At 42.7% G+C, this 22921-nt stretch overlaps 1 protein-coding gene across 2 annotated transcripts in view; it reads right to left on the bottom strand.

Moving 5' to 3' along the window:
- Positions 1-22921, bottom strand: part of LOC143784424 (acetylcholine receptor subunit alpha-1-B) — a 48625-nt gene that overhangs the window by 15085 nt on the left and 10619 nt on the right. Inside the window, exons 1-5 of one of the 2 annotated variants that reach the window (XM_077272654.1) lie at positions 17036-17085; positions 16128-16237; positions 13780-13975; positions 3790-4027; positions 2008-2231 (exon numbers count right to left, since the gene is read on the bottom strand). In XM_077272654.1, the coding sequence (XP_077128769.1) occupies positions 2008-2231; positions 3790-4027; positions 13780-13975; positions 16128-16237; positions 17036-17041 (774 nt within the window). In that variant the 5' untranslated portion in view covers positions 17042-17085. Of the gene's footprint in view, positions 1-2007; positions 2232-3789; positions 4028-13779; positions 13976-16127; positions 16238-17035; positions 17086-22921 lie in introns of those variants that run through there. The other variant, XM_077272653.1, reaches the window with a different exon arrangement.

Raw genomic sequence — 22921 nt, 5'->3', positions numbered from 1 at the left:
CCCAGTTACCACTGCCCTATGAGCTGGATTTTTGTACTTCGCAGACTTGCTGATATCTCTGAGACCCTCGCCATTGGGGTCATAACAGGCGCAACTCTGCACCCCAGAACTTCCAGCAAGCGAGAAAATTACATATAAGCAAGCTGGACAGAACTCATCATATACTGAGAAACATTTTCAAGGAAATAATGAGCAAACATGAACTAGCAAGACTTAGCTTCTCCAGAAGGAGACAGGTCACAAGGAAAGTCCAGAGAGATCATAACCAGTACTGAATACAACGACAGCAGGCAAAAAGTGAAGGTCCAGGTGGAGTTAAATAGAGGCCAAACGAGGCAGCTGGATTCCAGCTACAGACCCGCAGTAAGCGCTAAAGGCCACCAGAGGGAGCCCAAGAACAGAACTCACACAGTACCACTCATGACCACAGGAGGGAGCCCGAGAACGGAATTCACAACAGTCGTCGGAGTGAGACCACCAGAGCGGAGGAGTTAAAATAATGCATCCATAAAATATTGAGCCATACAGAAAATAGTTGAGAACCCCTCAATGCATATAGCCATGCCCCCAGGAGAAGCGAGGGGCAAAACGTGCGTCGGGTGTGGGGAGTCCACGTTCCTATAACCTGAGGTACAGTTATATGGCATTAATTGTTTAAAATGTAACTCCGTCCACCATGAGTGGGTTCAAGTCTTTGGCTGTGGAGATTGTCTTTCTTAGTAGATTCACAGTGGCAGTATTATGACTATGATGATTCATGATTTACTTGAGGGGTTTTATATTGGAAAATGGATGGGATTTAGGAATTGTTTCACTTCTCTCCCCCTCTGGTTTTTTAATTAATTTTTAAATACCATTTAGTCTGATTTTTGCTGTCTTCCATCTTACACACGGACTCACTCAACTTATAGTGATTCATATCTTTAGAAATTGATGTTATTTTTAATTTTTTTGTTTATTTTTTTATTAATTGTGAATAAAGTTTAATTAATTTAAAATTTTTCTGTGGATTGCTGCTTAAATTTTGGTATTATTAGGTACAAAAATATGTGATTATATTAGATTTTTCATGATTTGGTAGACACTTTTTTTGTTAATTATTACTGTGTGGTAGCACTAAGGGGTCACTATTACAATTTGGAGGAACTGAGAAAATTATTATTGCTGTGTAGGACACTATTGCTGTCTGGCACTAATATTTTTAGGAGCACTATTGTCTTCAGCATTTTTTGGAAGGCAATTATAGTAGTGATTCAATTTTTTTTAACTATTGGGCCACTGTGCCACAAAGTATGTGCAGTTATGGGGCAAATAGGGAGCAGCAGGTACAAAAGGAAGGGGAGCAGGAGTATGGGGAGTTGGTGTAGGTTGGAAAGAGTTGGAGATGGTAGTGGAAAAGCGAGACATCAAATGTGTCTATAATCAATTCTGAAGATTAGTCTGGGCTGGAAGAAGTTGTCATGGCGTTCTGGGCCAGATGGAAAAGACAGGAAAAGTGAACGACTTCAATCAGAAAGAACATTATCTGTAAGTCATGGGATTTACCTGAACTGTAATCCATTATTTAGCCTGCAGTCTAGCATTATATGGTGGTCACCACATGGTGGTCTTTTTTAATATATTTTTTTATTTAGTGCCAATTTGACGGAACAATTTCGGTATTATATAGTGGTAGGTGTATAATGGTATTATTGGTAATTTTGGTCTTGTAGTGTGTGTTTTGATAATAATATATATTCACTATGTAATGGTAATGTCAGTGGTCATCATGCAGCAGTATTGTTTTGGCTTTGTACCGTGGTATTATTGGTGGTAATGGTTTTTGTATAGTGTTTTGTTCACCACAGTACGTAAGTAATATTTAGTCCTGGCACTGCATTAACAGTGTGATATAATGACTATACATTATGTACATCATTTTTTTAAATGGCGGAGGACACATGCGTTTGAGATTGTGCCCCTGATCTTTAAAGATCCTAGCAATGCCCCTGGGTCTTCTTAACTCACCTTCCTCACCCAAGGCGGCATTGTGTGAGTACTTGGCGAGCGATGATGAGTGTTAATTACGATGACAGTAATAATAATTGATGCTATAACAAGCACCATTGTAAATAACATGTATTTTCCGATCAGCGGCACGGCGCTAGAAGTTGACGGGATCAGTTCAACGATAACCAGAAGAAACACGGTGAGGGACAGCAGGACCGAGATGCTTAGAGTCATTTTCTCCCCTGTAAAACACACACAAATATAAATAAATCAGCACATAATGTTATAAAGTATATGAGTGATAAACTATACTTTATGGCCAAAGGTTTGGGAATTTTAGAATTTTATCACCTTTTTGAATTTACTACCACTACTCTGTGGTCCAGGAGATTCCGTGCACCTGATACTGGGGTCATTATTTCAGTCCCTCTAATAAGGGCTTGTGCACACAACCGATTATCTTGAACGAGTGCTATCTGTGGTTTTCATGGATAGCACTGATACCCATGATATTCTATGGGGCTATGCACATGTCTGATTTATTTCCTCAGGCGGAGCGGGTCCAAAGGAAAAATTGGAGATATGTCCGATTTTGATCCGAGTGTCGGATCAAAATTGGCAATGCAAGTCTACGGTTCTATGAAACTATCGGACCGCACTTAGATGACATCCGAGTGTGGTCTGATTTTCATTGACTGACATAAAAGATAAGGGTGAAAAACATTTTTTTTTCTTTCAACATCCGAGAAAAACTGATGCCACTTTGATCAGACTCTGATCAGAATGATTGGACTGTTTTTCTATAGAATAGAGAGAAAACGGTTGTGTGACTTTACCCTAATGCACAGGCTGCCAGACTTGTGAACTGTATCCCCCTTTTAGTCCTTAACTTTGGCCTATTGCACTTTTTTTTTTTTATGTACATAGTAATTTTAAAATACAAAAAGAGCCAACATTTTAAAAAATAAAAATAAATCAATTTACAATAAAAACCTGACTTAAAGGGAATCTGTCACCTGCTGGATAATTTTGATCTATTACTATGGGCATACAGGTAATAGAATGGTTAAACCAGTCTTACCTGTATGCCTCATAGCTGCGGTGTAGATCTTGAAAAATTTATTTACTATGTTTTATGGTAATGATTTCTTCCAGGCTCTGGGGCATGCGGTACCTGGAAGAAATTACTGCCTCCTGACTTCACTCTCTCCCATCAGCATCATACTGACCTGTTTGGTGCTGTAATCCCGCACGTGCGCTATGCACACATGCGGTTACCCTAACTCTGTCCGCCCCTCTATGGGCAGTGTCTGCATTGATCTTCTGCACAGGTAGGCAATCAAATGAATTTTTTAAGATCTGCACCACAGCTATGAGGCATACAGGTAAGACTGGTGTAACCATTCTCTTACCTGTATGCCCATAGTAATAGGTCAAAATCGTCCAGGGGGTCTTTCTGGAGAAATCAGGACTTTATAAGAAGCCTGTTTAAAAACCACAACATTTCATATACACCCTGAAAACTTCAAAACACACATTAAGAAAAATACTGATAATTTTTGGAAGAAGTAGCACAGCCACACTCATGATTTCTGCACGCAATGCTAGTTATCATCAGTGGCATAATTTGAAGCTCCTGGTCCCAATGCAAATACCCCAACAGAGTCCCAAACTATCACTGGTCTTTAATAGTATTGTTTTCTTATAATGACCTTTTGGGCCCCACTTGATTACAGGGCCCAGATGCAACTACAACCCCTATTAATACTCCCCTGTTTATGAACCCAGTATACTCCATACCTGAATCAGTGGGTAGGTAGAAAACTAAGCCAGTTAAAAAAGAGAAAAGCAGACAGGGAGTGATGACATTCACAATGAAGTAAAGAGGGAGACGTTGTAAGACGAAGTGGTAGGTGATATCCAAGTATGGGACATCGGGGCAGCAGGCATATGTGACCCAATGTTTCCAGCAGCGGTAATCCTTCATCATCCACTCTCCACTCTCCTGAAAGTTACTGAGATCTGGACGGTCACTTTCCTTAAAAGCAGAATATTAAATATATCAATCATTTAGTCAATGTATTCTCTATTAAATGCCACCAGCACATTGCAATCTTGGATGAAGAACATTATGGGGAGGTTATTTACCCCTTGTCCTTGTACACATTGCTTGCAGTACTTGGACTTGTGCATCTTTTATACAAGTCTTATAGCAATGATAGCTGCAACTGTAATCCTATCTCAGGCAGATTCGACAATTTCAAGAAGATCGGTCGACCATCTGATGTTTGAGGGTCTCCTGACTCTCTCCTCAACAGGCAGATTCGACAATTTCAAGAAGACCGGTCGACCATCTGATGTTTGAGGGTCTCCTGACTCTCTCCTCAACAGATGATGTCAGGGAAAGAAGGATCGGTCAATTTTAATGTCTAAAAATTAGCCATCACCATAAGTGACTGGTAGGAGTGTTATCTCTCTTTACTGAAATATCAGGAACACTCAGCTGAGATGAATGGTTTTGCTGAATGAACATTATCTTATGTATATGCCCAGCTTCACTGTCTTCTATACTTAATGTAGCTACGACTACACAAAATAATGTAGGGTTGTCACCAAATATGAATGCCATACCATGTTTTTTTCAATGGTGCCTTGGTATAGAGGGGCCCATCTCTGGTTGGTCCCATCCTCTCTGCTAATGGTTGGCAAACACCTGTACAAGACTCACATTATCAGACAGGGGTGGACATACCTTTGAAGAACCCGTGCAGTAGAGGTGCCACCACCACCTCAAAAGCAGGTGGAATTGTGCATTATTATGAGCTATTGGACTGTAAGGGGTCTCCCGGGGGAAGGGGGCGTCGACTTCGCTCACCTCGGGGGAGGGGAGAGAAGGGCCTAGCAGGGGTTGGCTCTCTGGCACCACCACTTGCCTCAGGTCAGTCAGGGAACTGCACTGAGGGTAAATAGTCGCCGGAAAGGCTTCCCTTATAGGTTCGAGTTAGTGAGGTGCTCCCAATGAGGGGGAATATATATCACCAGTTCAGTCTGGGGATATATATCTAAACCTCCCGGCCGTCACTGCCAGAGTTCCTCACTAAAACAATACGGTTTTCTGCCACCAGTTCCTCATTTAAAATAAGCCTCGTCTGACAGCAGGCTTATATCGGGTCAGGAACCAACCCTGGGGTAGCGTATGATATAACCAACGGAGCGTGTGGACGTGGGGATTCGTTGATCAAGATAAAAGAGCAGCCCAAGATTAATTTTATATTTAATCGCCGAAGAGGCGCACTAGAAAATACAGCTATGCATGCAAGAGCAAATAAATATTTACAGTCAGGAGTGTAGTACAAGGGTAGGGTATAGATAGGTTCCAATTACCGTGTTATGTAGCATGTGACCACAGGGAGGCGCTGATGGATCATAGGTCCAAATCTTAGTTACAGGCTTTCCGGGCTGTGTCAGCAAACTTATCCTCCGGCCATCAGAAAAACACTGACCAAAATGAGGGGCTGCCTTATATCTCCTAGGCTGCTACCTCACACATCTGCTCCCACCCCTGGGTGGTGCAGCCTCTCTCCTCCCATGTCTGAGAATATTATTTTCTGCCTAGAACTGTGTCTGGCCCATATCTTTACGCCTGAAGCTCTGAACAGGGTGGTTGCACCGCCACTGGATTCTGCTGGATTTTATCCGCGCATAGAGACTAAATATGACTACCGTATGTAATTATTGCTAGCTATGCATTATAACTCCATGATCCAGAGTGCTACAGGTGGCTAACTAATATGTGCACGTGGGGAAAGGGACGCCGATTCGGAATATGTGCTTGGTTTATCTTAGACATATTGCATTATGTTATTATAAGTCATTTCCCATATTCAATACCTCCTAGCCTTGCTTTTCCATGTGCTTGGTCACACAAAGAGGTTCAGATTTCCACAGCTGCCAAACAGTTCGCGCCCTCGTGTTAACAACTTCAAAAGAGCTTGTCCTAGCTCATTTAATTAAAAGAAAACAAAGAGCCTGGGGAATCCCAAGGGTGAGGGCACATTTCAGGAGTGGAGGGAGACTTAAAATCCAAAATGGATTCTCCCTTGTCCCTCACAGGGCCCATATATTTTTATTGCACAGGGGTCTTCTTCTTTCTGTGACCACCACTGCCTCAGGAGGTACTACATTGTTAGCAAAGAATAATAGCTGAAAAGTATCCTCCCTGCATAGTCTTCGCTAGGAACTATGTGTATAATAATATATAGTTGCAGTGACTCGCTGGCACCTGCGCAGAAGATCCCTGAATACATTGCCCATAGAAGAGAGGAAAAGGTATGGATTGCGGAGGGCATGCCGAAGGCAGGCGCGGGATTCAGGCACCACATGGAAGGGGGGTAATATTATAATGAAGACAGGAGGCAGGCATTTTTTCCAGGCACCATACGCCCTGGAGCCTGGAGGAAATCATTAGCATAAAGAAATAAAATAAGTTTTCTCAACAACAATACCACTAATATGAGGCATACAGGTAGGACTAGTATAACATTTCTATCACCTGTATGCCCATAATAATAGGTTATATAACGTCCCATTAGATGACAGATTCCCTTTAAACAACACAATGTAACTCCAAGTCAATTACACATTATTACTGTGAATTCAACCTGTCCAGTTATGAAGATTGTGAATTAATTTCTACTGCTGCTGTACAAATGAAACAGACAACAGGTAGAAATGATAGGCAATTCGCAAGGCAACCCCTATAAAGGAGTGGTTCCGCTGATGCTGACCACAGACCATTTCTCTGTTCTCATCCTTTGTGGCTGTTGTTTTGGTCACTTTTGTATTTTGTCATCACTCTCACCCCTAGAGGTACAGTAGCATGAGGCAGAAGTTGCTCAATTAGTGCAGCTCATCCAGGATGGCACATCAATGTGAGCTGTAGCAAGAAGGGTAGCTGTGTCTGTCAGCAGTGTCCAGAACAAGCAGCAGATACCAGGAGACAGGCCAGTACACCAGGAGACATGGAGGAGGACGTAGGATGGCAACAACCCGCAGTAGGACCTCTATCTCCTCCTTTGTGGAAGGAGAAACAAGAGGAGCAGTGCCAGAGCCCTGCAAAATGACCTCCATCAGGCCGTTAACATCCATGTGTCTGCTCAAACTGTCAGAAACAGACTCCAGAAACACCAAGATTGGCAGATTTGACATTGGCACCATGAGCAGGTTCACATTGAGCACATGTGACAGAGTCTGGAGATGATGTGGAGAACGTTCTGCTGCCTGCAACATCCTCCTGCATGATCGGTTTGGCAGTGGGTCAGTAATGGTGTGGGGAGGCATTTCTTTGTAGGGCCTCTATGTGCTAGCCAGAGGTACCCTGACTGCTATTAGGTACTGGGATGAGATCCTCAGACCTATAGTGAAACCATATGCAGGTGCAGTGGACCCTGGATTCCTTCTGATGCATGCCAATGCTAGGCCTCATATGGCTGAAGTGTTTCAGCGGTTCCTGCATGATTAAAACATTGATGCTATGGACTGGCCTGCCCGTTCTCCAGACCTGAATGCAATCGAGCACATCTGGGACATCATGGCAGCACATACTCCTCCATACAGTATAATGGGCCCCATATATTGCTCCATATGGTATATAATGGGCCCATATAATGCTCCATACAGTATAATCGCCCTATATAATGCTCCATTCAGTATAATGGCTCCATATAATGCTCCATATAGTGTATAATGGCCCTATATATTGCTCCATACAATATAATGGCCCCATATAATACTCCATACAGTATAATGGACCCATATATTGCTGCATACAGAATAATTGCCCCATATAGTGCTCCATACAGTAGAACGGGCCCCATATAGTGCTCCATACATAAAAAATAAATAGTCAAATACTCACCTCTCCTCGTTTCCCATTGCTTCCCTCTCCTCACCATCTTCTGGCACTCTGCACTGCTCATCAGAGGGCGTGCTGTAGTGAGGTCATCACGTCCTCTGCCCTGAGACATCACAGAGAGTCAGAAGATGCTAAAGATACCGTAGCTTTGGGAAACAGGTAGAGGTGAGTATTGGAGGAGGGCTGGTGCCAGCGCTGGCACCAGGCTCCGACGACTCATGGGACCCATAGCATGCCACTGTCCCTGACAGCGAGTGGGCCCCCCCGTTCATCCAGGAATCCGGCATTGCCTGTGTCACAGAGAGACTAGGTGGGCGAGAGCTTAAAACCCGGGCCCCTGCAATTTCCCTAAGACTAGGGAAATACTTACTGGCCCTCTACCTGAAGTTTACACTGATGATGTGCATGTTCAGGCCTCGAACCTCACCCTGCCTCCTGATACAACCCTGAGCTGGAAACCTCCGCCCTCCACCCAGTGAATGCAATACACCAGTACCCACAGTTAGCACAGACAAGGATAAAGGAAAATATACATCACGCTGCAGTCACTCAGGAATACACTATAAATGTGCAGGGCAAAATAAACACAAATATAGGAAGGAGTAAATAAGACAAGGGAAAATACACCACCAGCAACGATACTCCAATGACCAGCTCTCCACTCCAGACCGAGATAACAAATGCGCAAGACAGAAGCTATAATCGGCGACGCCCAATGTTCAGGAGAACTATTTAAAGGCAATGATCATGGCCCAGCTTCCAATCCGATCACCAGGTAAATTAACCCCGGACCAGCTAGAAAGAACCTAGCCGACGCCACTGAGCACATAGTGGACAAAAGCGGAATTACCGCTGTCTGTCGGACGACCTGGTCTGAACAGCGTCCGACATGACAGCCTGGGAGCGCCGGGTGGTGACACTAGCCCTGCTCCCTTAAATTTGTTCCAGAAAATGAAGTATTTCTCCCAGAATATTATTGCCATTACACATGTTTTGTTACACACGTTTATTTCCTTTGTGTGTATTAAACAACACAACATTGTGTATTAGAAAAAACAGAGGAAAAAAGGCAAATTGGACATAATTTCACACAAAGCACCAAAATGAGCCAAAAATGTTGGCACCCTCAACTTAATATTTGGTTGCCACCCTTTGGAATAAATAACTGCAATGAATCACTTCCTATAACCATCAACAAGCTTCTTACACCTCTCAACTGGAATTTTGGACCAATTTTCTTTTGCAAACTGATCCAGGTCTCTCATATTTGAAGGGTGCCATCTCCCAACGGCAATTTTAAAATCTGTCCTCAGCTTTTCAATAGAATTTAGATCTGGACTCATTGCTAGCCACTTCGGAACTTTCCAGCTCTTTGCTTCCATCCATTTCTGGGTGCTACTTTAGATATGTTTGAGATCATTGTCCTGCAGGAAGACCCATAACCTAGGACGCAAGCTTTCTGACACAGGGAACTACATTGCGACTCAAAATCCTTTGGTAATCTTCAATTATCATGATGCCTTGCACACAGTCAAGGCATCCAGTGCCAGAGACAGAAAAACACCAAAACATCTTTGAACCTCCACCATATTTGACTGTTGGCACTGTGTTCTTTTCTTTATAGGCCTTATTCCACTTTCAGCAAAAAGTAGAATGATGTGCTTTATCAAAAAGCTCTATTTTAGTCTTATCTGTCCACAACACGCTTTCCTGGAAGGATTTTGGCTTACTCACGTTCATTTTGGCAAACTGGAATCTAGATCTTGATGTCAATAGTGGGGTCCTCCTGGGTCTCATGCCATAGTGTTTCATTTAATTCGAATGTTGACAGATAGTTCACACTGACACTGATGTACCATGAGCCTGCAGGACAGATTGAATTTCTTTAGAACTTGATTAGGGCTGCTTATTCACCATCGGGACTATCCAGCATTGCAACCTTTATCAATTTTTTCTGCTGTCAATGTCCATGGAGATTACAGTTGTGCTCAAAAGTTTACATACACTGGCAGAGGTTTTATTTTCTTGACCTTTTTTCAGAGAATATGAATGATAACACCAAAACTTTTTCTCCACTCATGGTTAGTGATTGGTGAAGACATTTATTGTCAAACTACTGTGTTGTCTCTTTTTAAATCATAATGACAACCCAAAACATCCAAATGACCCTTATCAAAAGTTCACATTCCCCATATCTTAATACCGTGTATTGCCCCACTAACATCAATGACAGCTTGAAGTCTTGGGTGGTAGTGGTGGATGAGGTTCTTTATTTTCTCAGATGTAAAGCTGCCCACTCTTCTTCGCAAAATGCCTCCAGTTCCTGTAAATTCCTGGGCTTTCTAGCATAAACTGCGTGCTTGGGATCTCCCCAGAGTGACTCAATGATATTGAGGTTAGGAGACTGAGATGGCCACTCCAGAACTTTCTCTTTGTTCTGCTGTAACCAATGACAGGTCGACTTGGCGATTTTCTCAGACCCCAGCTACCACTATTTCTCCTGGTATGGTGTCCCCGCCTTGTACGAGTACGTGTCCAGGAACATCACCTGTGCCCTTTCCAACGCAGTTAAGGGGGATTGTACACTTAGCGACTGACACGCGGACAAGCACTTATTGTCAGGGTCGCTACATTTCCCTGATGGCACACTGGGTGAACACCGTGGAGGCTGGGGCTGAGTCCCACCCTGGCACGGCCCATTTGCTACTGACACCGAGGATTGCTGGCCCTACTTCTATCAGAGTTTCCTCTGTCTCCTACATCAGTTCCTTTACCCCCTCCTGCTCCTTCTCTTCCTCAATCTCTGATTTAGTAGCTCAGAGCACGTTGTCCACATCCGGAAGATGGAAGCTCTGCAGCACTGCCTCAGCGAAGCTACAACAGGCTCTGCTGAAGCTAATTTTTCTAGAAGAGAAACCGCACACCTCGGCAAAGTTATTGAAAGGAATAAGAGACCAGACAGATCTGCGGCTCTCACCTCTGAACCTCAAACCAGCCATGGTCGTGTGTGATAAAGACCGTAGCCCATATCCGCAAATCGACTACAGCTGCTGCTTTGGCAGTGCGGTAGCAGCGCATGTAAGTGCCAGCTCACCAAATGGAGTGCAACATCATCACACTCTGGAACTCCACACTGCACATGCTGGCAAGGCTTTGTGAGCAGCAGAGGCCAGTTGTTGAATTCCAGCTCCAACACTCCTGTGGGTATTCTGGGCAGCCTTCGCATATAACAACTGAAGAGCGGGCATGGATATTTGACTTTTGTGTGGTTCTCCATGACATTGAGGACTCCACAAAGATAGTGAGCGGCGATGACGCCAAAATCAGCGCAACAATACCGCTTTTGTGCTTACTTAAACAATCGCTGCTCACAATTACAGCTGAAGCTTTGCATTCGTACCAGGTGGAGATGGATGAAGACATGAGACAGAGAGATACTACACAGCCCAGTCTCAACTCATCTGCTCAGAACGGATTAGGTAACAATGAGGAGGTGGAGGCTGAGGAGGAGGAAGAGGGACAGGAGCTGGTTGATAGCGCAAAAAAGGCTAGTACCCACACAATCTTAATCCCATCTCTCCTACGTGGGTGGGTTGAGGAGATAGAGAGTTGTCATCACGGTGGAATAAGGTGAAGTGGTGGCTGTAGGGAGCTTGACACATATGGCAGACTCTATGTTCCGCTGCATTTCATTACATTCATCTTGGCCAAAAAAAAGAGTATTGGTTGTTCAGACCCACGCTACAAGGAGAGCCTTGCATCCCACCTTCCTGAGGCGGACAGGTCTACTAAAATGATGTTATACAAGGCCATTGTGGAAAATATGTTGAAAAAAATCCCATCAGACAACTCTAGCGTCAGGGGGCAAGCTTCCGTGCCCAACCTAGAAGGAGAGGTGAGGGACACACACACACCTGGAACATCAGAGGCTGTCAAAGGCCTGGGCCAATTTCATGACATCCTCCCAGCGTCCATGCCCTGATGACCGGATATTTTTGACAAGGAGGGAAAACTTTTTAAAGTTGGTCAAGCAATAACTGGCTGACAAAGCAAGCATACTCCCTAATTCCTGGACACCCAGCATGAGCTGTTCCTCTATGCCTTGTAGGTGTTGTGCTTCCCTGCCACTAGCGTCTTGTCTAGGTGTGTTTTTAGTGCCACCGCGGGGATCATAACAAATAGGTGCTTTTGGCTCGCAACAGAAAATGTGAATAGACTTACTCTGATAAACATGAACAAAGCCTGGATTAGTTCTGATTTTTCCACATAACCAGAGGACAGCAGCACATAAAGTGTTGTTAATCTTCAATATTTGAATGAGGCCCACCAGCTGTAGCCTTCAAGGGTCTATGGATGACTGGATAACCCTACAAATATTTTTTTCCTGGCTTTGAACTTTGTGCAAAGCCTGTATGTGTGGAAGCTCCACAACTACACTTTCTTATTTTTTTTTATGAGGCACTCCAGTTGGTGCCATCAAGAGTGTATGGATGACACTGCTGGTAATTTTTGGCAGTCTTTACACTTAGTGCAGACCTTTTATGAATGTGGGACTACCACATCTACACGTTGTTCACAATATTTGAATGAGATACTACAGTTGGTGCCTTGAAGGGTGTATGGTTGACCCTGCTTTTAATTTTTGGTAGCCCATGATTTGCACTTAGTGCAGACCTTTTATAAGTGTGGGCGTATCACAACTACACTTTATTCACAATATTTGAATGACATACTACAGTTGGTGCCTTGAAGGGTGTTTGGATGACCCTGCTTGTAATTATTGGCAGGCTTTGCACTTAGCGCAGACCTTTTATGAGTGTGGGACTACCACAACTACACATTGTTCATGATACTTGAATGACATACTACAGTTGGTGCCTTGAAGGGTGTATGGATGACTGCTTGTAATTTTTGGCAGGCTTTCCACTTAGTGCATAACCCTTATGAGTCTAGGAACACCACTACATGACAATTTGAACAGAGTGTGAATGAGGCCCTCGTTTATGTCTAAGGCTGCCGTCACATTAGCAGTATTTGGTCAGTATTTTACATCAGTATTTGTAGGCCAAAACCAGGAGTGGGTGATAAATGCAGAAGTGGTGCATATGTTTCTATTATACTTTTCCTCTATTTGTCCCATTCCTGGTTTTGGCTTGCAAATACTGAGGTAAAATACTGACCAAATACTGAACGTGTGACGGCAGCCTAATATAGGGTGAATCTAAGTCCTCCTTCAAACAAATTTTTGGCAGTTCTTGCTTCCTTCATAAATTACACTGACATTTCCAATTTTTTTAAATAAAGATTTCAGTTTTGGTTTTCTTAAATTATCATTTTTTTTTTACTTTTTAAATTTTGAATTATATACAAGTCATTATACAGGAAAAAATGTTTCTTAACATTTTTTTCCTGTAAACTCCAATTTCTCGTCGATTTTGAATGTTTTTTTCAGTCCTTAAGTGGAGTAAAAGTGTGACACCATTGTTCTCAGCAGCGATCTAGGAGTCAGAGATGCTTCCAGGGGTCTTCCCCACTATGTTCTCCTTCCACTGAGCACTTTTTTTCATCCATCTGCTCCCCCAGACCTCCTTGTAGGATCTGTTGGAAAAATGCTCAGATTTCCCATTGACTCCCATTATACTCATTACTCGAAACGAGCATCTGAGCATTAGGAATTGCTCGGTTCGAGTAACAAGCATCTGAGCATTTTAGTGCTTGCTAATTCCTAATAGGGTGTCAAAAATATTTGCTAGTATACTGTAGATATAGAAATACATTTTGGTATAAAACATAATAATATTGTGAGTGCAGATTATAAAAACCGCAGGATATATTTACAAGGCATTCAGCCATCAACTCATGCAAAGATTCCTTACCGGGTTTATAACTACTAACAAGCCATCATAGGTCCAGGTTCCCAGTTTCATGCTGCAGTTCTGCTGGTCGAATGGGAAGTATGTGACTATGATTTCACAGTAACTTTTAAAAATGGCCGGAGGAGTCCATATAATTTTTCCTGTATAATCAAGGAGGACCTTTGTATCCTTTACAATAACAAAGTCTCCATCGGCACTGTGATGAAGTAAAAGATAAAAAGTTAATTCCTTCAAATGTTTTGACTTATTTTCATCAGCTAAACACTAGACAATTAACAATGTAGTAATATATTAGGAAATGTTAGGTTACTTACATGTATCTGTCCCATAGTTCACAATGCAAACTGCATACATGTAGATTTCTTTTTATACCTGATGAGACTGGTGTACTTATTATGAAAATCCATGTCAGAATGGCCGTATAATTCTATTTGAAAGGTTCTACCCTGATATTTAAATTCTCATTTCCAAGCCAGGAGCATACACTAATTTTGATAAGAAGTCTATAAGGAAGTTTACCAATCTATGCAAAGTATATCATGAAATCTATGGCTTTGTAAGCAGTATAAAAGCGAGAAACTAATACTAAATTTTATTTATGTTCATTGGTATACTATTATGCAATTTTATATTTTGATATTATTTATATATATATATATATATATATATATATATATATATATATATATATATATATATATATATAGTGCCTAAAAGTAGTATTCAACCTTCAACCCCCTGCAGATTTAGCAGGTTTAATAAGTTGCAAATAAGTTAGAGCCTTCAAACTTCAAACAAGAGCAGGATTTATTAACAGATGCATAAATCTTACAAACCAAAAAGTTTTGTTGCTCAGTTCGATTTTTATAAATTTTAAACATAAAAGTGTGGGTCAATTATTATTCAACCCCTAGGTTTAATATTTTGTGGAATAACCTTTGTTTGCAATTACAGCTAATAATCGTCTTTTATAAGACCTGATCAGGTCGGCACAGGTCTCTGGAGTTATCTTGGCCCACTCCTCCATGCAGATCTTCTCCAAGTTATCTAGGTTCTTTGGGTGTCTCATGTGGACTTTAATCTTGAGCTCCTTCCACAAGTTTTCAATTGGGTTAAGGTCAGGAGACTGACTAGGCCACTGCAACACCTTGATTTTTTGCCTCTTGAACCAGGCCTTGGTTTTCTTGGCTGTGTGCTTTGGGTCGTTGTCTTGTTGGAAGATGAAATGACGTCCCATCTTAAGATCCTTGATGGAGGAGCGGAGGTTCTTGGCCAAAATCTCCAGGTAGGCCGTGCTATCCATCTTCCCATGGATGCGGACCAGATGGCCAGGCCCCTTGGCTGAGAAACAGCCCCATAGCATGATGCTGCCACCACCATGCTTGACTGTAGGGATGGTATTCTTGGGGTCGTATGCAGTGCCATCCAGTCTCCAAACGTCACGTGTGTGGTTGGCACCAAAGATCTCGATCTTGGTCTCATCAGACCAGAGAACCTTGAACCAGTCAGTCTCAGAGTCCTCCAAGTGATCATGAGCAAACTGTAGACGAGCCTTGACATGACGCTTTGAAAGTAAAGGTACCTTACGGGCTCGTCTGGAACGGAGACCATTGCGGTGGAGTACGTTACTTATGGTATTGACTGAAACCAATGTCCCCACTGCCATGAGATCTTCCCGGAGCTCCTTCCTTGTTGTCCTTGGGTTAGCCTTGACTCTTCGGACAAGCCTGGCCTCGGCACGGGAGGAAACTTTCAAAGGCTGTCCAGGCCGTGGAAGGCTAACAGTAGTTCCATAAGCCTTCCACTTCCGGATGATGCTCCCAACAGTGGAGACAGGTAGGCCCAACTCCTTGGGAAGGGTTTTGTACCCCTTGCCAGCCTTGTGACCCTCCACGATCTTGTCTCTGATGGCCTTGGAATGCTCCTTTGTCTTTCCCATGTTGACCATGTATGAGTGCTGTTCACAAGTTTGGGGAGGGTCTTAAATAGTCAGAAAAGGCTGGAAAAAGAGATAATTAATCCAAACATGTGAAGCTCATTGTTCTTTGTGCCTGAACTACTTCTTAATACTTTAAACAGAATTCTGGTGGGTTGAGGGGTTGAATAATAAATGACCCTCTGAAAAAACTTTTCCCAATTTAAAAAAAAAAAATAAACAAAGAAATAACATTCTTTTTTGCTGCAGTGCATTTCACACTTCCAGGCTGATCTACAGTCCAAATGTCACAATGCCAAGTTAATTCCAAATGTGTAAACCTGCTAAATCTGCAGGGGGTTGAATACTACTTGTAGGCACTGTATATATATAACATTCAGTTAACTTCATAATGAAGGGATAGACATCTTACTTGTTGTAAAGAACAAAATCAGGTCGCCAAATATTACTCGAAGAAATTCGTACTTTCTGTATCCCACCATATTTTGCTGGGTTCCATTTTAAGTTGACATCCACCCATTGCTAAACAAATAAAATATTTTTTAAAAATATATTATTATTATTATTATTAGTGTGTACATATCATACATACAGTAAATGCTAATAATAAGTCATTATCATTGTGAAAGTTCACAAACAAGATCTTACATATACAGTATATATCTGCAACCAGTGTCTGTAAATGGGAACCAGACTAATTAACTTGCTAACCCCTTAATTATTATTGGAGCAATACTCTTTCTTTTTACAAAACTTTTTATAGTGGTTTATAGGCAATAGACAGTAAACTACAGTCATAAAAGGGGGAACTACTTTTTGAGTGGGGTGCTATCTACAGCCAATGAAATGGTAGCCTGACAGATGAAGGGGGACAAGCAAAACTGTGCACTCTAATCTATCTATATTATCATGTACAGCACCATGGAATCAATGGTGCTCTAAAAATAAATAAATAAATAAATAATATATATTAGACTATTTATATATTATTTATATATTAGACTATATATATATATAAAATTATATACTGTATATATAAATAATAATAATATATATATTGTTCACAGTATATATATATATATATATATATATATATATATATATATATATATATATATCTTGCTGGGTGACTTAACCAACATTTTTTCGCAGATGTGACATCCAATACTTGACACATTTCAGTTAAAACATAAAGTAATTTTTGTGTGATCTATCAGAGACATATAATATTTATTACTGGTACAATATGTTTTTGTATCATAATTGATACATATACTGTAGGTTATCTATTTTTCTGACTTGATCAATCATTATACATACCTGCATCCACCACTAGGAGGTGCTAGCTTCATTTGTATGGAGAGTCAGTGTGTTGATGTAGTGAGCCCCCTCTAGTGGAGGATGTGGGTATAACCTATGACAAAGCTTTAACAACATGTATTAATGATCAGATAATTGGCGCAGTAGCAGTGATGTTCTCTGCCATAATGGTAGATTTTATACCGCATTTACAATTTAATCTCATTGTTTCTTCTCAGCCAACGACTAGATAATAATCTTCACCTCATGTATATAATGTGTTGTATTATATTCACTTTATTGAGGTAATAATGAATATTAATTATTGGCGGTTTGTCTGCATGTGATCGGCTATGAGGATAACAATGTCCATACTTGGTTTATTAATAACTTTGGATGTCGTGTTTCCATAACTAGCATTTGTCTCTTTGCCATGTCTTATCTCCACCGATACAAGTAGAAGCATTGATTGGAGCGCGCACGTTTCCCACCATGTCTAATCTTCTGGTATGATCTTTGCAGAGAAGAATTAGACCCAAGGATGGCTACAATGCCCTGCATTCACCATGGATAGACTGAGGGGCATTGCAGCCACAGAATGAGACAATGATGGGGGCTCAGTGGTCTAATGTTCGGCATTATTAGATGAATCATTATACCCAAAATACGCGCTTAGAGAAAATTCCCCTTAAATGGAATCTCTGGTACTTAAAGGGCTGTTCAACCGTTTTATTTCTAAAGTTATTTCTAAAAATATGCAAATAAAAGGAAAGCATTGTCACCTACTAATCCCCTAATACTCCTCCATAACACTGCTCTAGTCGGCCTTCAAGCTTCATCTTTGGTGGGGCCGGCGTGTGACCACTGCAGCAAATCACTAGTCGTAATGTATAGCAACGCATCATCCCTACTGCGTCATCACTTATATAAGTGATGCTTAAATGGAATATGTCAGCAGGTTTTACTGTGTATTCTGAGAGCAACATGATGTCGGGACAGAGACTGTTGTGAATTCTGTTTTTGGGCTCCCTCTGGTGGTTACTGGTGGTACTGGCTGACTTTTGTCTTGCACCTGTTCCCATCAGGAATCTGGGAGTTTCCTATTTAGTCTGGCTTCTCAGTCATTCTAGTGCCGGCAATCAATGTTACCAGAGCACCTCTGTTGCTTGCTACCTGCTCCAAGTCTGCAATTCAGCTAAGTTGGATCTTTGGCATTTTTTGTGTTTGTTTGTCCAGCATGCATTTATATTTCTCTTGCTGCTGGAAGCTCTAGTGATCTGAAATTACTACTCCGGTGTCATGAGTTGATAACGGAGTTAAAGTAATTTCAGGATGGCTGTTTAGGGTTTTGAGGTGACCGCGAAGTCCTCTTTTGTATTTTCTGCTATCTAGTCAGAGGGCCTCTCTTTGCTGAATCTATATTCATACTGCGTACGTGTTTTCCTCTTACCTAACCGTTATTATATGTGGGGGGCTACTATCACTTTTGGGGTTTCCCTGGAGGCAAGCCAGGTCTGTGTATTCCTCTACTAGGGGGTAACTAGATCTCCGGCTGGTGCGAGGTGTCTAGGGATAATCGTAGGCACACCCCCTGGCTACTATTAGTTGCGTGTTAGGTTCAGCGTCGCGGTCATCTGAGATTCCATCATTCCTAGAGCTAGTCCGTTTTTGCCTTAGTCCCTGCCATTGGGAACCATGACAGTATTGCCGGCCGCAAATGTATTAAAGGTATTGGCTGAAGAAAGAGAGAAAAGAAGAAGTTTCTGACACTTTTTTTTTTTTTTTTTACTCAGAAGTTCTGTCTAGCCATAATTGCAATCTGCTGCTTTTTTCTCTCCTCTTAACCCCTGAATGGCTCAGATCTCAGCTGTTGAGAAATGGATATCCAGAGTTTAGCTACAGGCCTGAGTGCTCTTGCTTCTAAGGTTCAAAATATCCAAGACTATGTTATACATGCTTGTCATGTTCTCAATGGCAAGAGAACATAGCATCAGCATATATAGAAACTAGCTCTTGGAAGATGGGAACTGAGCTGACCATGAACTAAACCTAACACACAACTAGCAGTGGCCGGGTAGCATGCCTACGTTGATTCTAGATGCCCAGCACCAGCCGGAGGACTAAATAATGCTAGCAGAGGGAAATATTAGTCCTAGCTCACCTCTAGAGAAATACCCCGAAAGGAGACAGAGGCCCCCCACATGTATTGGCGGTGAATCAAGATGAAATAACAAACGTAGTATGAAAATAGGTTTAGCAAATTTGAGGTCCACTTACTACATAGCAGAAGACAGAAAGGGCACTTTCATGGTCAGCTGAAAACCCTATCAAAACACCATCCAGAAATTACTTTAAAACTCTGGCATTAACTCATAACACCAGAGTGGCAATTCCTGTTCACAAGAGCTTTCCAGACACAGTAACGAAACTACAGCTGTGAACTGGAACAAAAATGCAAAAACAAACATGGACAAGAGTCCAACTTATCTAGTAGTTGTCTAGGAGCAGGAACAAGCACAGAGAGGCTTCTGATAACATTGTTGACCGGCAAGCAACTAACAGAGCAGCAAGGTTATATAGCGACTCCCACATCTTGATGGGAACAGGTGAACAGAGAAGATGAAAACACCAGTTCAATTCCACCAGTAGCCACCGGGGGAGCCCAGAATCCAAATTCACAACAGTACCCCCCCCTCAAGGAGGGGGCACCGAACCCTCACCAGAACCACCAGGGCGATCAGGATGGGCCCTATGAAAGGCACGAACCAGATCAGAGGCATGAACATCAGATGCATTCACCCAAGAATTATCCTCCTGGCCGTATCCCTTCCACTTGACCAGATACTGGAGTCTCCGTCTGGAAACACGAGAGTCTAAGATTTTCTCCACAACGTACTCCAACTCACCCTCAACCAACACCGGAGCAGGAGGCTCAACGGAAGGCACAACCGGTACCTCATACCTGCGCAATAATGACCGATGAAAAACGTTATGAATAGAAAAGGATGCAGGGAGGTCCAAACGGAAGGAAACAGGGTTAAGAATCTCCAATATCTTATACGGGCCGATGAACCGAGGCTTAAACTTAGGAGAAGAGACCCTCATAGGGACAAAACGAGAAGACAACCACACCAAATCCCCAACACAAAGCCGAGGACCAACACGACGGTGGCGGTTGGCAAAAAGCTGAGTCTTCTCCTGGGACAACCTCAAATTGTCCACCACCTGCCCCCAGATCTGATGCAATCTCTCCACCACAGCATCCACTCCAGGACAATCCGAAGATTCCACCTGACCAGAGGAAAATCGAGGATGAAACCCCGAATTACAGAAAAATGGGGACACCAAAGTGGCAGAGCTGGCCCGATTATTGAGAGCGAACTCTGCCAATGGCAAAAAAGCAACCCAATCATCCTGGTCAGCAGACACAAAACACCTCAGATATGTCTCCAGGGTCTGATTAGTCCGCTCGGTCTGGCCATTCGTCTGAGGATGGAAAGCGGACGAAAAAGACAAATCTATGCCCATCCTAGCACAGAATGCCCGCCAAAATCTAGACACGAATTGGGTCCCTCTGTCAGAAATGATATTCTCAGGAATACCATGCAAACGAACAACATTTTGAAAAAACAGAGGAACCAACTCGGAAGAAGAAGGCAACTTGGGCAGAGGAACCAAATGGACCATCTTAGAGAAACGGTCACACACCACCCAGATGACAGACATCTTCTGAGAAACAGGCAGATCTGAAATAAAATCCATCGAGATGTGCGTCCAAGGCCTCTTAGGAATAGGCAAGGGCAACAATAATCCACTAGCCCGAGAGCAACAAGGCTTGGCCCGAGCACAAACGTCACAAGACTGCACAAAGCCTCGCACATCTCGTGACAGGGAAGGCCACCAGAAGGACCTTGCCACCAAATCCCTGGTACCAAAAATGCCAGGATGACCTGCCAACGCAGAAGAATGAACCTCAGAGATGACTCTACTGGTCCAATCATCAGGAACAAACAGTTTATCAGGTGGGCAACGATCCGGTCTATCCGCCTGAAACTCCTGCGGCGGGCAGGTCTGGAGAAACGGCTGACAATACCACTCCATCCTTAAGGATACCTGTGGGCTCAGAGTTACCAGGCGAGTCAGGCTCAAAACTCCTAGAAAGGGCATCCGCCTTAACATTCTTAGAACCCGGTAGGTATGACACCACAAAATTAAACCGAGAGAAAAATAATGACCAGCGCGCCTGTCTAGGATTCAGGCGCCTGGCGGTCTCAAGATAAATCAAGTTTTTGTGGTCAGTCAATACCACCACCTGATGTCTGGCCCCCTCAAGCCAATGGCGCCACTCCTCAAAAGCCCACTTCATGGCCAAAAGCTCCCGATTCCCAACATCATAATTCCGCTCAGCGGGCGAAAATTTACGGGAAAAGAAGGCACAAGGCCTCATCACGGAGCAGTCAGAACTTTTCTGCGACAACACTGCCCCAGCTCCGATCTCAGAAGCGTCGACCTCAACCTGAAAAGGTAGAGCAACATCAGGCTGACGCAACACAGGGGCAGAGGAAAAACGGCGCTTAAGCTCCCGAAAGGCCTCCACAGCGTCAGGGGACCAATCAGCAACATCAGCACCCTTCTTAGTCAAATCGGTCAATGGCTTAGCAATATCCGAAAAACCAGCAATAAATCGACGATAAAAGTTAGCAAAGCCCAAAAATTTCTGAAGACTCTTAAGAGAAGAGGGCTGCGTCCAATCACAAATAGCTTGAACCTTGACAGGATCCATTTCAATGGAAGAGGGAGAAAAAATATATCCCAAAAAGGAAATCCTCTGTACCCCAAAAACACACTTAGAACCCTTCACACACAAAGAATTAGACCGCAAAACCTGGAAAACCCTCCTGACTTGCTGGACATGAGAGTCCCAGTCATCCGAAAAAATCAGAATATCATCCAGATACACAATCATAAATTTATCCAAATAATCGCGAAAAATATCATGCATAAAGGACTGGAAAACTGACGGAGCATTTGAAAGACCAAAAGGCATCACTAAATACTCAAAGTGGCCCTCGGGCGTATTAAATGCGGTTTTCCACTCATCCCCCTGCCTGATTCGCACCAAATTATACGCCCCACGAAGGTCAATCTTAGAGAACCACTTGGCCCCCTTTATGCGAGCAAACAAATCAGTCAGCAACGGCAATGAGTATTGATATTTTACAGTGATTTTATTCAAAAGCCGATAATCGATACATGGTCTCAAAGAGCCGTCTTTTTTTGACACAAAGAAAAAACCGGCTCCTAAGGGAGATGACGATGGACGAATATGTCCCTTTTCCAAGGACTCCTTTATATATTCTCGCATAGCGGCATGTTCAGGCACAGACAGATTAAATAAACGACCCTTTGGGTATTTACTACCCGGGATTAAATCTATGGCACAATCGCACTCTCGGTGCGGAGGTAATGAACCAAGCTTGGATTCTTCAAAGACGTCACGATAGTCAGACAGGAACTCAGGAATTTCAGAGGGAATAGATGATGAAATGGAAACCACAGGTACATCCCCAGCTCAACACAGACATAGCTCTCCAGTCGAGGACTGGATTGTGAGATTGCAGCCAAGGCAATCCTAGCACCAAATCATCATGTAGATTATACAGCACCAGAAAGCGAATAATCTCCTGGTGATCCGGATTAATACGCATAGTTACTTGTGTCCAGTATTGTGGTTTATTATTAGCCAATGGGGTGGAGTCAATCCCCTTCAGAGGAATAAGAGTCTCCAAAGGCTCTAAATCATACCCACAACGTTTGGCAAAGGACCAATCCATAAGACTCAAAGCGGCGCCAGAGTCGACATATGCGTCCGTGGTAATAGATGACAAAGAGCAAATCAGGGTCACA

Source organism: Ranitomeya variabilis, chromosome 7 (genome assembly GCF_051348905.1).
Source record: "Ranitomeya variabilis isolate aRanVar5 chromosome 7, aRanVar5.hap1, whole genome shotgun sequence".
Lineage (NCBI taxonomy): Eukaryota > Metazoa > Chordata > Amphibia > Anura > Dendrobatidae > Ranitomeya > Ranitomeya variabilis.
This window is presented reverse-complemented; position numbering and strand designations above follow the sequence as displayed.